We start from the raw sequence: 15,882 nt of genomic DNA, 5'->3' as shown, positions 1-15,882 counted from the left end.
AGCATTATTTCCCCTTAAGTGCACTCCATCAGGAAAGCAGGGACTACCCCTAATGGGAAAATGAAACGGAAGCTGCTTCTCCTTTCTACAGAATTTGCTATCATAAGCAGGAGAACTAATGAAAGCTGATTTCCTATGATCTGTGTCCATCGTTCTTTAAACCTCTCATTAGCAAAATGACCAGCTTTGCGGTAACTCTCCTCTCAAGCCCCTCTTGTGCAGATAAATGCACAACACACATCCCCACAAAGCCTGCACACTGCCAAGTGATGGCACTTGCCACAGGACTCACACACGTACTTCCCTGCTGCGACGGATGGGGGCTGTCACCAACACTTGAAAACTACCCACCTGCCACAGCGTCACCCGGAGACTTTCCCTCTCATGCCACAAACTTGAGATAAACTTGTTTTATCCTCCAAATCCTCTTTTCACTGCCACGTGCCTGAGGGACTACAGCTATCAGCCTATAAACTGGGTTCTCAGCCCACTGTTAGCCACTCGATGTCCTAGTTCTCAAACAGATTAGAGCCTTGTACAGAAATAGGAAAAGTCTTACACCTAAATGCATATATGTACGTCAGTGCACACATATACGAAAACAAAAACTCCTGCTTGCTGCTTTTAACTGAAAGTACCTCAAGGCATGCTCTTCACTCTTTTGAGCCTTTAGAGATAATACTCCTGACAGCATTATGTCTCCCAGCCATTTTTTTCTGCTTTTAGGAAATAAAATGTTAAGCTCTACCTCATTAGGAGATGTGGATAATTCTCCACCAGAAGAACAGATTCATCTGCATCTTGCCAGGATTTAGATTTAAAACAATCAATAAGTGGAAGCACAAGATTGTTTTACATACACCATACTATAGTCTGCTCCCTTCTCTGAATAGCACCCTGGAAGAACGTGCACTATTTCAGACAAATTATCACTTCTGTTTACACAAGACCATGACAAGTCAGGTAGATAACTAATGAAGTCTCTAGATTAATTCAAGGCACGATTACAGAAGCTTCAGTTTTGGAAAAGAAGTCCCAGGGGCTTTCAACCAACATGCCCATAGGACCTTTGTGAACAGAAAGAAGAGTGGCAAATGTGAAAAACCAATTGACAGGACCTCATATCTTTGAAAATTTTCCAGATTTTCAGAAGTTCTTAACTTGAGCATGAGGTAGTTCATGTCACTAAAAATATAGCCTTTAAAAATGTACAGTCATATCTCACTGTATTTGCAAGATTGTGATCCTTACACAACTCACTGTTGTAGAACATCCCGAACACATGGACTACCATACAACACAGAAGAGAGGAATTTTCTCCTCTCCTCAAGTTCATTTCCTCCTTCTGAAAAGACAGGCACAAGAATATCTAATTATGGCTTTTGAAACAATAAAAATTGTATCTGGCTCCCATAACCCTTCAAGTTGGAGTGTTCTCTTTTTAAGAGTAAATATACTCAGTTTTCTTTGCCTCCTCTTACTCTTGATGCTCTCCTCTGGAATCCATTTGTGTACTTTTTTTCAACATCAGTTCCCAAAACTAGACACAATACCCCTGCTGAGGACTCGCCAGTGCCAAACAGAACGGCATAACCACTTCATGTCTTTTTGTACAACAGCTTTTGTTAATGCATCCCAGAATGAGTTAATTCATTGTTAGTGGTCCATTACTACAACAAAGAATTTTTCCTGCACTACAAGCAGGGTTTTCTGTATCCCGCATGCTCTTCCATTCCCTTCCCTAGAGACTTTATGCCTGATAGGCTTCCAGAAGAGGATGACTGGTTGGCCTGTTGGAGACAACCATATTTGACAGACTTCAATGCACAGATTTAGTATTATCAAGATCCTATAGCAACTTATTCTTAATTCTTTGCACTGCTAAAAAAGCTGAAAAGTGAAACAGCACTGAACTATTCTCTTTGAAGTGTACAAGTCACAACTGACAGAGAAAATATGAGGAACAGAGGCAGAGATTTAAAAACGAAGAAAAGACAATCCAGAAAATCTTATAACAGTAAAACAGATGCCTTCTCTACTAGCCACTCCTTACTATTTTTGCTCCTTTAATCATAATCCACTACTCTTTTTCCCACAAACCACAAGTGCTGAATCATGTAAGACCTAAACTGACATAAAAATAACAAAATTCTGCTACTTGCAACGTTTCCCCAAGGGAGATCAAAAAGTTCAAAACGTTTTCTCTCAGTGACACACAGCATTAGGAACTGCAAGGAAAAAAAAAAAAGTGGCATTTTGGTGTTCTTAAACATTTTATTTCTCTAATGAGAAGGGTTCCAAACAATGGTCTTCTTTTCTGCTAAATCAGGCAAACCATAACGAACAATTAAGGAACGATGACAAGATTTGAAAGTACAAATGCCCTTCATGGTACTGTAAACATTGCCTCTCCAAAATCAGGCTGAAGACCGATTTCTTTTCCATTTTAAGAACAAAAATAAAGTATGTTCTCCTTCTGCACAGAATAAAGTATTAGTCATGGTAGATAATTTAAAAAATGCTTTTTTGTAAGGGATACATGGCAGTATAGAAAATGAAAAGACATCATTACACATGAAAGAATAAAAAAATTGAATGCAACAGATTTTTTTAACAAACTAGGCAAAATATAAGACAGATCTGAAAATACCAGAGAAGAATAAGGATAATTGTCATTAACAGTACCCTCTGGGCTCTGCTAATATTGATACAGCAATCTTCATACATATTCCTCTTACCTGCAACTGTGTTCAAGTTCTCTTGGAATGACAAAATAATCTACTAGAATTCTACAAAGATATCCACTCAGCAACCCCAAAAAGGCAAACAATGTTTGGAATTATTAGAAAAAGACCACAGAATGACAAAAACCCGTAACGCTACTGTTTAAATGCACACCTTCAATACTGTGTGCAGTTCTGGTCTCTCATTGCAAACAGGGTCTTGTAAAACTAGAAGATATATGGAAGGGCAAAAAGAATGAGCAAAGATACGGAACAAGCCCTGTGAGAGAACCAGTTAAATACACTCTTTACGCAGAAAGGCAAATATTTGGAGGGATATGATATGCAATGAGAAGCGCAATGTGGAAAAGATTAAATATTTCTAACACACAAACCAGGGAAGACCAATGGGTAGCAGGCTGGGGTGGGGGGCAGGGGGGAATCAATCGAGTGGTTCTTCATCACACAACGTACACTTAAACGGCAGAACTCACTGCCATAACTGAAAGTTCACACAGGTTGCAGTGGAAAAAAAAAAAAATCCTGGAAGAAAAATCCACTGAAGTTATAAAATACAGAAATACCACTCCCAGTCAAAAAACATCTCAGCCACAAATCTGTGAAGACTAGGACAATCAATGTGGGAAACATTACTAGGTGCTTGCCCCATTCTTAAACTTCTCCAGTTTTACTATCATTCATGGTCAGAGACAAGATTTGGTGCTACATGAACCCGTGACCTGAGCTGGTACAGTTTTCGTATGGTTTTATTGAGCTGTGCAAATCAATTTAAGGTAAATTATCTAAGAGACTGCGCGTGAAACCTTTCCTTCTGCACAGAAAGTTACGCTGGTGCAGCCTACTGTTCAGCAAGCCTTTTAAAGATACTGTTATTTAAAAAAACACAATATGAAAATGAATCACCACGACTATTGAAAAGACCTACTGTTCACAGCTTAATAGCATCCAGAGAACTGTCACTTATCTGAAGAAGATTTTGCTTATTTCAAGTTTTGTGCCAATCTCTAACCTACACAACTTTTCCCACCCCCAAGAAAATCCATAAAAGTGCTCAACAACCTCCCAAATATAAATTTAACAGGGAGAAATCATTCGCTTGTTTTGTTTTTCAGCTGAAAGTATTTGTGATTTTGGTATTAATATCACTGCACAACCGGAAGCTCAGCTGTATGAATGCTGCACTAGCACTACACCAGCGGTGCATTCAGGTCCACATATATCCGCATGTTTAAGACTTTGCAAGATTAGACCCTGGGGAATATAGTTGTTCAGGATAACTTCTGTATTTATGGAACATTATATTTCTTGCCAGGCTTTCATTCATCATTGAGAAAAATCAAAACCCGCTCTGTAGAACTGTAGGCCAAGGACCAAATTTAATCCCTTCTCTCTTCAAAATACAGTGAAAATCCTTTGCGGTTCAAATGGCTGGCTCCCAGAAACGTCAAGAGCCATCTTCTTGTACTGTTGTGATTTTTAATCCATACAATTATTTTTTAATTGTGACTTCTGACGTGTGTACTCCCTGACTAATTACTCTTTTTGGTCCACAATATACCCACACTGCTGTTATATAGTTAATGTGTTTAGTTTGCTGTTGCTAAAATCTAGAGAGAAATTCAGCAGATAACAACGATTAGAACTGGTAATTCTAGGGGTGGAAATATAAAAGCTCTACTGTTCAATTACAAGTATGTTATCCTAAATAAGCAAGTCTGCTCTTTCCAAAAGGAACAGACAACACTGTCACTCTGAGAAAGAAGGAGAAGTTAGAGGACACCTGCCTGCCAGAGAGAATACTCTCACTCAAACGTTTAAGGCTGCAGATCCTGCCTTGCAATCTCACTCTTCTGCAATACCTGCTGGGAATCTGATAATTAATGACACGGTTTCAGCAGCAAGTGGAGATCGCTGACCTCTTCCCCTACCTGATGACAAAACAGAAGTGACCGCATATTCGTTGCATAGCTTTTTTGCATTCACGTTTCTCCTCCGCCTTTTCTTTCTGCCTGGGGCTGCAAACTCCTCCAGGCACACAGCCTGCACCAAAGGCACCCTGGAGCTGACTGACAACCAGGTCCTGCTGCTCTTCGCAGTCAGCTGCAGGTCTGCAGGCAAGGGGTAGTTGGTTGGCTGCACAGAGCGAAGCGAGGATACACTTTCCCTTATTTTACTTCACCATTCTTTGCCTTTTCTTGTTTTCCTGCCTGACAGTTCTTAAATTTGATATTATTTAGCTCCTATGAAAGAAAGTATGTGGGTGTATGTTAAGAAAAGAATGATCCGCACAGCTCTGTCACTTAACATCCTATGGAAGTGAGGGTGGACGTGATCAAAAAGTGTTCACCAAATTAACACATATAAGAGAGCTTGCATATCTTTAGCCTATTTTATCTTGCTAAACAATTCTGCAGTTCAAAACTGTGGGATAATCATTTGCATTAAAATATGCTTAAGTCCTACTGACAGCAATACAAAAACTCAAATGGAATGAAATTGGCAGAAGTGTCAGAAAACGTTTACTTTTAAAAGATTTAAAAGGCAAAGTTCTTCTCCAAGGTGGACATAACAGACAAAAATTCCAATATTCTTCTTTCCTAAGGATAAATATGCTTTCAAAACATCCAGCATACGTTTTTAAAACAAATACTAGTAGATTAATTACAAGAGTGCACTTCAAACCAACCAAAATTAATCTACTGATGTAAAGCAAGACACCATAATCTGCATACTCCTAGCGATAGTTGGCATGCTTACACCCAGAGGTAGCTCTGTTCCAAGAAATTACTGCAAGAGTTTCCAAAGTATAAGAAAATATAAACTTAAAACCGTGTTGTACAGATTGCATTCTCCTCCTGACTCTTTTTAAAGAGAAGGTCCTAGAACTTGACTACAATACTCGAATTGCATCTCTTTAACTACAGAAAAGCAAATTAAATGAAATAGGTGGCAGAACAAAACCATAAACGTTTTACGGAAACTTTTAGCAGTTAGCTGCAAATGTGCATTGTTCTTGCTTTTCATCTGCTTTAGTCTCCTATTTACATCTATTGTAAAGAGCTTCTTAGATCCTCAGGGGAAAAAAGTTGTTCATAATACTTTTTGGTTTTCATCTTCTTGACTTCATTGTATGCAAGGTATACGTACAGTCTTCTGTTTACATTGTTCAGCTTGTTCTCTATTCCTCAGCTCAGGTTGCAATCTTCTGCAAACAAAATAGCCCGTCTGTTGATGCAGACTATATTGACATTAAAAAAGGTAATCCGCTGTTGACAGTAAGTACAAGCAATGGATGAAGCTATGGAGGTAATGAAAAAAAAAAAAAGCAAAGGTCTAAGCTGGCAATGCTCAATACTGTTTCAGAAACTGAAGTTAAAATCTCATCACATGCTGAAGAAAGGGGACGCAGCTTCTGGCGGCTGCACAGATGAACATTCACTGCTTTGAAACGCTAAACAACCACACTACTATTATTTGAGTATGCGATATCCTCTGTTCCATAGGTCTCCAATGGCTTCATTGACAATATGCATGCATATGATGACCTACCCCGATCTGTACATTTTTATCATGGCCACTGAAGTAAAAAAAAGATTCTCCCTGACTAGTAAACACATTACTTTTACAGAGTACTCAAAAATGGCAAAAAACAGTACACCAACCTGCTATCTTTGTCTTAAGAGATTAAAATTATTAATTGATAATGAGGACAATTGTGAAACATACTGTGCTATGTTTACCTTTTCTCTGGCTGTGATGGAAAATCTGTTTTCATGTAGCTTATAAATAATGACAATTCTTTTAAATATTTCACTACCCTTCCTCTGAAAACTGCCATTTGTACAAGTCTGAAATATCATCATCCTCAGACTAATTGGACAGTGTGTCTTCATTAAGAGTGGGGTTTTGCATGTATTTATATTTACTTTCATTATAATTCAGTTTGATTTACACGAGGGAACAAACAAGCAAAGTTCTTGCAAATGTTTTTAAGTGCATGTTAAGTCTTAATAAACTACACAGTAATTTTTAATTAAACCTTCTAGAGATTTCAATGCAACTCTAGTAACTAAAGTGCTAAAAATTGCAAGAATTTCTTTCCTGTTTCTTCCCTGAAGGAAGACTGGGAATCAGGATCAGTTTGTCATTCCGGCCACGCTACTCCACCTCCATCAGGCACCAAGCTAGCGACCAGCGCTATTCCTTCAGCTGTTTCTCCAAAGCTTAGTGCCTGGGATGGAGAAGGACTGCTGCCATCTGCACATCGCAGAATCAGTTTCGGAAGACACCTTAACAGCAGCCACAAGTTGCAAAAGAATGCAAAACAGCAGCGCCCCTAAAGCAACCACAGTTTAAAATAAAATCAGTGTGCTTCACACACCTGTGGCCCACACAAAGATAATGATGGTACAGGCTTTAACCTATTGCTTCCACCTTTAATTCAAAATTAGGGTGTACACTGAAAAATGCCTCATGAAAAAAATATTCTGAAGCTCATAAATGATCCTGTAATACATTTTTAGTTCCGTGAAGAAAATCAGTCACTCCTACTTAAAATGATAATTCAAGTTATTAGTGTTCCCGTTGCCATCAAATCAAATATCCAAATTTAGATGTAAAAATATTTTTATCCTTGTAAAGTGCGATAGAAGTATATGAAGTTTTCAGCTAAAATTGTAGCAAAAAAAGAAAGAGCATGACATCTATCATTACTAATTTACAGTATTTGACTGGGTGCTGGCTTGACTTTCAAAAAAACCTCCAACTATTTCGTATTCATAGGTACAAAACGAAGCAGTATCAGTAAATGTCAACAATTTTGCAGACTACGGAAGTAATTTAAGTTTTAGTTAGCAGTAATAATAAATGATATCTTTCCAGTTTCACAGTGGAAGTCTCTGTGTTGGGTGATGATAATAAATAAGGCAGGCTGGATAAAGTGTGAATACCACCCCACTATCTGGGAAACCAGATTCACAATGTAAGACAGCAAACATTTAATTTGGTGTTACTATGATGATGTAATACTGATGTAACATTGCACTTGATTCATAAGCAGCACTGTTACGAGACTTCGTCAAATAATTGTCTTTTCAGACTGAAATTCATTGTTTTACATTGCAAGCTATGCAAAAATATATTCTAGTACAGGCAAATACATGTGGGAAAGGTGAAGTTTTCCTGTATATTTCAAAGTTGAATCTGATCTTAAAAATATTGAGATCAGAAGTCCTAAAAACAAACACAGAATTTAATATCTGTTTCTTTTCATTTTTTTCTGAATACATCTTATATTTGTTAACTGTGGATCATCTGTGATTATGCACGGGACTTCCTATGGCTCCCAATTGCAGTATTTCTACTGTTAATTGTTGGGGGCCTATGCAGATCCCCGAGCTCCTTTCCTGTGATACAAATTTAATTATTTACTTATCACCAGTATAAACTGTTAACAGTTGTGATTCAGTCAGTTTGGAGGAAGGAGAGGAAGAAACATGTTGTTACACTTCTATTAAACGGAGTAGTGTTTCACTACAGCAAAACCCTTACTTTATTTTTATGCTTGAACATAAAGAACTCCTTCATCCTAAAGCAAGCACCCCCCAAACACAAATCGTGTATTTTAAGCAAACCCTGAGCCTCACAGAAGAGCTGTACTTTACACAAACCACTTCAAATTTAAGACTCAGTTGTGTTTTCCGTAAAATCAGAGTATTTATTAAAGTACTAAAATAAAGAAATTAAAGAAAATCATGGCAGAATTTTACACTTCTACTGTTCCAGCACATATTACCAATTTGAGAAGTCTGGGGGTTTGTTGGTTTCATTTTTCTTTCTTTCTTTTTCCCCTTTTTTCCTTTCTTTTTCTTCCTGTTTTTCCCCCAAAATTGCCCCATACTTGTTTGTAGTATGATCCCCACTCTAGTTTTATGTTTTTGAAACTACACAGTTAATGTTAACGACTGATTATTTCTGAAAGCAGTACTGGATTGACTAATCTATCAATAGCAAACTTGATGCTTACAGAGAATAAGAACAAAATAACACACAACATTAAAGTAAATTCTTGATCTCACGTATGAAATGTTTATAATTTTGTACTTTAACTTCGACTAATCAGAACATTAGGGACTTGGCTTGCGGATTTAATGAAAACCAGACACGCTACATCTGTATGCAAGCAGGTACTTCATATGGAAGGAAAGGTATTGCTGGGCATCAGCACAATCTGCTCTTAACATGCAAAGAGCTCAACTTCAGTGTCTGCTGTTAATTACTAGTTAGTGTACAGCATAAAAACAAGTGCTATCACAACAAAGAAATTTCATCTGTTACCTAATTGCTACTTCTCCCCAGTATCTACTACTTTTCAACACCATTCCTCTCCACAATTTTAACCTTTGTGTGAAGACTAAGGAGTTGCCAACAACTGCTTTAGCATTCGCAGCGTTTTCAGCTGTCCTTCTCTGACAGCCTTCTTCATTAGTTTTTCAAATGTTATTAATTCAGGGTAGCAATAATGTTGTTGGACCTATACAATTTAATCATTATCCAGCCTTCCAGATCCTTTCCGCATTTGTGAAATAAGAACAAATGAAGAACTACCAGTGTGGATCTTAGACCATAAAAAAGGCAAATGACTTAATTTTTAAAAGTCTAATTGATTTTTAAAAAATTAATTCACTTGACACTTTACTGACATTACATATCACGATCACAGGTAATTATAAAAGCTTGTAGCCGTTCATTCTACCCAAAATGGTCAAGCCCTAAAGTAAAAATCTAAATAGAAAGAAAAATCAAATGAAGCCATCGGAGTGGCAACATTCACCATATTCTCCCTTTTACGACAGTTTCATGTAAAACATAGTATATTTTCACACTCCTAAGAAACACAGAAATACTGCAAGTTATTTGAAAATTGAAAAATGTAAGATGATACTACTCTAACTCCTTTGGGCTACATCAAGTACATATTACAGGGAAACTTTAACACATTGTGGTCAAATACGATATTCAAGTCAGACCATTAGCTGCACAACCCAAGCAAGTTTAACTGTGTATGAACCATATCTATCATGCTTTTAATCTTTTATTTATGTATTTATTTAGGATAAACATTTTCTACAGCCCAGCCATACACTTCACTTGAGCAAGGTTTCCAGTTACTCCACACATTGAGACACACACCGTGAAAACCAGCCATCACCAGGCATCAACACGAGTTCAAATTTGAATACCAGGTCTAACAAAAATTTGAAATGCCCAACAGAAGTCTACATAACTTCAAATTCTGATCAAACTTATTTTTCTTTCTTTCTTGTGTCTTTACATCACATATAAAAAGTCCTGATTTTTAAGAAGAAAACATGGAGGAAAATGGAAGTAATCAAATTGAACTCAAACTGCAATTATCTGAAAATGTAGAGCAAATCACAGACCAAATTAATCTACAGCAGTTTCCCTGTCAATGCCCACATTAACATTTCACTTTTAAGAGCTAAATTAAAGAGCTTGCCTGATTGATAAAACAGCTTTAAAAATTATTTTTAAAACTCACATTCTAAAATCAGCACCAGGGACTACATTTGCGCAATTCACTGTTTTATGAAGGTTCAACAGAACACTTTGCCTCTCTAAAACATTCTTAGCAAAGGAAAATGAATCTTTTGAAAAGTCTCCCCACTCCCCAAAACCTGGGTGAAGTGTTGACATGTTCTCTATCAAGCAAACGATTCACATTCACTGGAAACTGGTTCGCACAGCCAAACACTTGACTATATAGTTTGGTGGTAGCTAACTGACTACCTGCTATATACCTACATACAACTGATTAGATGAGCTTGATCCAAGACACTTATTACGAAAAGCCACTTAATTTGACTGTATTTTTGAGGAAGACAAAGGGTAAAGGAATTATGCACAGAGCAGCTTTCTAGTGCCTACAACATTCAAATACTTTAATATAAAGACAACTGAACTTGAGTAAACACACACTTACATAATACACCATGTTTTTCCACAGCTACCAGCATAATATGCTCTTAATATGTTCACTCTGATTCACAAAGGACAAAATAAATCCCCATCAATAAAGGATTAAAAACGGCGCAGGTCAATTCCTGTTAACTTTACCAAGTATCAGTCAACACTTTGCCAAAAATAACAAAAAATCCTTTCCGATACAGCGTGCGTGCTTCCATTTAAGTTTTAAAGCCCTTCTGCTCATTCTGCCCTGGAATATGGAGCTCAGATAATGCCCAAACTACTCATCAGACAAACATTTATCTTCATTCCTTTCATGACTTCAAAGAAGTAACTACAGTGCACACTTGCCTTGTCCACTTTTATTAACTTTGTAAAAACTCTAGCCTTAAATCTTATGATTTGTATAATCAGACTGCATTAGTCACCCAGGATTTTTTTTGTGGAAACTGTACAGCCTTTTAATAAAAGTAACAAAAGGCAACATAAAAATTATAAAAGGAATCAAGAAACTTTTGAATTTGTTTTGTATCAACTAGATTTATCACCAATGTAGCGTAAATAAACGAAATTAAAGAATAAATTTTAAAAATAAGTAAAACTATTGGGGGGGCACACCACAAGACTCTTAAAGGAATGTTAGAAGGCTGCAAAGAGAAAACCAGTTGTTTTAAAATTTGTATCACTACTCAGCAAGATGTTCTACTTACACTTTGTAGAGAGCTGTGTAATTAAAAAAACAACCGAACAAAACCCCAAAATACAGATCTGAGTCTAAATGTGAATCCCATCCTTACTCAAGTTCTTGGAATTTCAGTCATAAATTGAAATTAAGAGTATGATTTCACCCACAGGAAATCGGTGTTTTCAAATCCACTTATTTTAAAGGACAATTTTCACACTTAAATGAGTATTAGCTAATTCGTGTGCAATTCAGGAATGCATATCCAAGCATACCCATACCCAACATGTCACAAATTCATTTAAATTAGTGTCTCATGAGTGTTGGCCATACTTTGCCATCAGTGAAGTTTCTGCATTTCATCAGGATCTGTCTTTAAAGACTCACGATACGGTGTTGTCATTTTCCCACATTTTGCATGCGATGTATTTGCAACACATCTTCACCTAAAATACATCACTTTTTATGACAAGAGTATGTGGCTAACAGAATCCAAAAAAACCCACATCTGTAATGCATATTGCAACACTAAGGGCTATGCCTTTAACAGCTCATTACCATCCATATTGTCAAAAACGCTAAAATTGCCTCTTCCCTCATCTAAAGGAAGAACGGTAACCTCTGTCACATTTTAGAGTGTGCCATAATTTACTCTGGAGGCAACACCTAAGCACTGCCCAAGTCAGCATTCTTTCCTTTACAACTGTTCAAATACAGCTGATAGAACCGCCAGTCCTAAATGTCTCCTACTAAATACTGTATTGGTTTCCCTGGTTCAGAAGGCCTTCTTCCATAAATCAGCTATTAATTACAGAATCAGTAATGCTTAGCAAAGGATGTGTAACTGATTACTATCCAAGTATTTATTTTTATGTTTGTCCTTATCCAAAAATACTAAATGGGTCGAAAGTTATTTCAGCTGCAAACATAATTCTACTTTAAGTTCTAATTGACTTAAACTGGAAGTAGAATCAAGCCCTGAAGCACAACAGCACTTTTTTTTTTTTCAGTCTGTCTTGCTCACACATCTTCCTGGAGAGAAATAACATACTAAACCACCAGAAATTAAAAAAAAAAAAAAAGGTAGACAGACTATACACTTTAATAAGCTTAAACCTATGAATTGAGCAGAGAAGAAAATAGGAGGGAAAAGATGAAAGTGACCCATCAAGTACATTTACTTCTAAGCCAGCACTAGATTTTTCTTCTTTAAGCTTGTAACAACTTTTTTTTGTTAAATTAGGACTATTATTTGACACTATTTCAAATAATGTGATGGTATTATCAGAAATCCTACTCAATTAAAACCAGAGTTATTATATTTTTTTATTTTAAACTAAAATGAACTTTGAATCAAGATTTCAAATTAATTATTACTTGTTTCACAGTCCACTAGGTCCTTTCTATCCTCCAAGAAGAGTAAGTTTTCCACTCTATAAAAGATCAAACAGTGAGTCAAATTTGACTAGATATGGTCAGCTTCTATGAAAAAGTGGAAATACTGTAAACAATACAATACAAAAAAACCCCCACAACCCCACAACTTCCAGCCCTGTGAAAAGCCCGTTTTAGTTTTCATTCATTCCAGAAACTCAAAAAACCCCACATGTACTACAGAGGACTGCAAAAGATATATGCCACCATTTGTTTCACTGAAACATGTAAGGGTCAAAATTCAAGCAAAAACCCCCCCCACATAAAATGAGCAACAAATGCCTCAGAACTGCAATACCTGCATAAGACAAATATTTCATGTCAAACTTGCGTTCCATTTCTAAAAAGAGTTTCTCATTTTCACTAACTTACATCTACCAATTGAGCAATTATGCAGTATGTGGGTGTACCTTGCAGTCGTTTTCTTAACATCTTCATTCTGTGTTAAATTCTAACTGTACAAGATGTCTGATATTTTTTCTTTATCTTGAACCTTCAAAGCGGTAGGTTTACCAGAGGCGAAACCACACACCAGAGAATATGAGTCATATAATAAAGAAACGACTCTTCCCCTTCTCCCCCTTCTCCCCTGAAGCTATCATAACCTAAAGACACTCACTCTATTGTAAATGCCTTCTTTGGTAACATTCATAGCATGAGCAACTTGCAATCACTTAGCCAATGAATGAAGGTTTTTTTAGTCCTTACTGTATTGATAACAAACTGCTTTCAATAGCATTTAAAGCAAATTAAAAACTGTGCTACTGTAAAAATAAAATTCCTTATGATATTCAGAATGCCTATGCACTTGCTTTCATGTTAGGCATAAAATATAAAACATTCTATGCATGATTCTATAAATAACATAAAAACATAAAAATCAAACATACAATGTCTATGCAAGTTAATCCGAAAAATATCTCTCACTTGTCCACAAAAGAATAGCCTCTATACAGAAATCCTTGATTTTCTAATTATTTCGTGTCAAAAGATGGCTACATTCACATACAAGTAAATGACTGCTCGTGCCAACTACAACAAACGTATAAGGAAGCAAACCACCTTACTTGACCATCATTTGCGTGAGTTTCCACTCTGAAGTGCAGTAAATATGGAAAACACCACTGGGGCCACTCTATCCTTTTATTTCCTTTTATGTCCTTTTCTGTAGGTAGACAGTAACTCCTCAGACTGACATCCTGCATCTAATTCCAGGTACAAAACCAGCTTTCAACAAAGTCTTATTTGAAGTGTCAATATGTATAATGACATCAGAAATATCGAAGAGAAGAACTAAATGCAGAAACAGCATTTAGAAACAGCAGCAAATAAATCAGTAGCAACAAAACCTTGCACTGCTAAAACAGGTGCAACCACCACGGCCTTGTACCAGGGGTAACGCTGGCATAAGCTCTTCGCACGACCATCTTCCAACAACTGAAAACCCCAATGTTTCAGTTAATCAAAGTGAAGCAACATGTTGCCCCTTGAAGCAGAATACATCAGTGGTTTCTATTCTTACCTGTGTGTAGTCAAAGTCAGAAAGAGGAGCTATACTCTTGATGTAGTCCATTCGAAATTGGTTTTCTGGGTTGGCCAATGGAACTGGGGGTATTAAAGTGCTCATAGCTGAAACTATAGTCTAGAATTGGATGAAAGAAAAACAAAGACATTAATCTGGATAAATCTAGGATACAGGATCAATAGAAGATAATCCCATCTGATCAGCAAAATGGGATTTCTCTCAGCACAATCCCAGGGAGCACAATTCTTATCATTTCCAGTACACCCAAGCAATTTAAGAACAGTACAAAGTGTGTTCTTACCACAATGGCATCTTTAACATTTTTCCGAATATCCAGTATTTTCTGTTTCTTTTCTCTGCATTAAAACAGAAACATTAACACTTCGATTTTTTTCTTCCAAAGCAGTTCAGTCAGTTGCATTTAATTTTTCTTCACCAATCGCTTGTTTATCTGCTCTTCAATCATTACAACATACTAAGTGAAAAGAGCAGCAAGACAATTACATTTTTCGCCTCATCCCTTTTCTTGCATAGCACAAAGAGCAAGGCACATTCATCCCTGTTTTGTTTTTTTTTTTTAAATCAGACAATCATAGCCACATCTGCAAAGCCTCCCCTGATAGCACTGGAAGTCACTCCTTCATTTCTACAGCATGCTGTAAACATGCTCTAAATTAACAACACGTAGTTGAAGGCAAACAGATATCTAAAATTAACGCTATGGATTAATACTGATTTCTGGCAAAGAGTTCTTCAGAGAGATAACGATGCAGCCTCAGAAAACAGAACGATTTCTAACAAACGTCGTACAAAATTAGTTTCAGTTTTACAGTAACCCCAATGCCGGAAAAACAGCAGCCACTGTCATCCTGGATGTGACTTGACATGTATTTTTATATTACGGACAGATGCAATATTTGGTTATTTGCTTCTATGTAAAAAGTAGTCGCCATGTTGTTGCTACAGAGGGGCCTGTCAAGCGCTGCAGTAGCAACAGTGTAAAATACAGTAAAGGGGGCCAGAAGGAGAAAACGCAAATATACAATGGCAGTGATTTCCTTCTTCTCGCTCTCCTTCCCCCCCTCCCTCCCCCAAAACGCAGTGCCAGGCCACCAAAACACAGGGGGGTGAGAGGAGAGATTTCCTAGCCTGCCGCCTGTTCATCCGTTTCCAACATTTAACGAAAAAGAAGCCCCAAAGTGTCAGTGATTCTTACTCTGAATTAAATCCATTGACATGTAGGATTCGCATTTGTTTCACAATAGTGCTTTTTCCTGACTCACCAGCCCCTGGAAGAGAAAGAAGGAAAGGGAGAACATCGTGATACAGGGTTCAGGCTGCGGGGGTCTGAGGTGGGTTTTGGTTCGTGCGGTTTTTCCCCCCGGAGACGCCAGCATCTCCCACCTCCGGCAGCCTTTCTGCCGGCCCGCACCCATGTGGCTCCGGCGCCGGGCTCGACCCGCCGAGGTCCGGCACCCCGCTCCCTGCCCGCCGCCCGCCTCTGCCCTACG

The 15,882-nt window shown here is 37.4% G+C and overlaps 1 protein-coding gene across 2 annotated transcripts in view; it reads right to left on the bottom strand.

Annotated features, from left to right (window-relative positions):
* GNAL (G protein subunit alpha L) overlaps positions 1-15,882 on the bottom strand; it is a 195,769-nt gene that overhangs the window by 107,322 nt on the left and 72,565 nt on the right. For both annotated transcript variants that reach the window (XM_075416484.1, XM_075416485.1), the window contains exons 2-4: positions 15,588-15,660; positions 14,673-14,727; positions 14,369-14,488 (exon numbers count right to left, since the gene is read on the bottom strand). In XM_075416484.1, the coding sequence (XP_075272599.1) occupies positions 14,369-14,488; positions 14,673-14,727; positions 15,588-15,660 (248 nt within the window). The remainder of the gene's footprint in view (positions 1-14,368; positions 14,489-14,672; positions 14,728-15,587; positions 15,661-15,882) is intronic.

Source organism: Opisthocomus hoazin, chromosome 3 (genome assembly GCF_030867145.1).
Source record: "Opisthocomus hoazin isolate bOpiHoa1 chromosome 3, bOpiHoa1.hap1, whole genome shotgun sequence".
In the NCBI taxonomy this organism is placed as follows: Eukaryota; Metazoa; Chordata; class Aves; order Opisthocomiformes; family Opisthocomidae; genus Opisthocomus; species Opisthocomus hoazin.
This window is presented reverse-complemented; position numbering and strand designations above follow the sequence as displayed.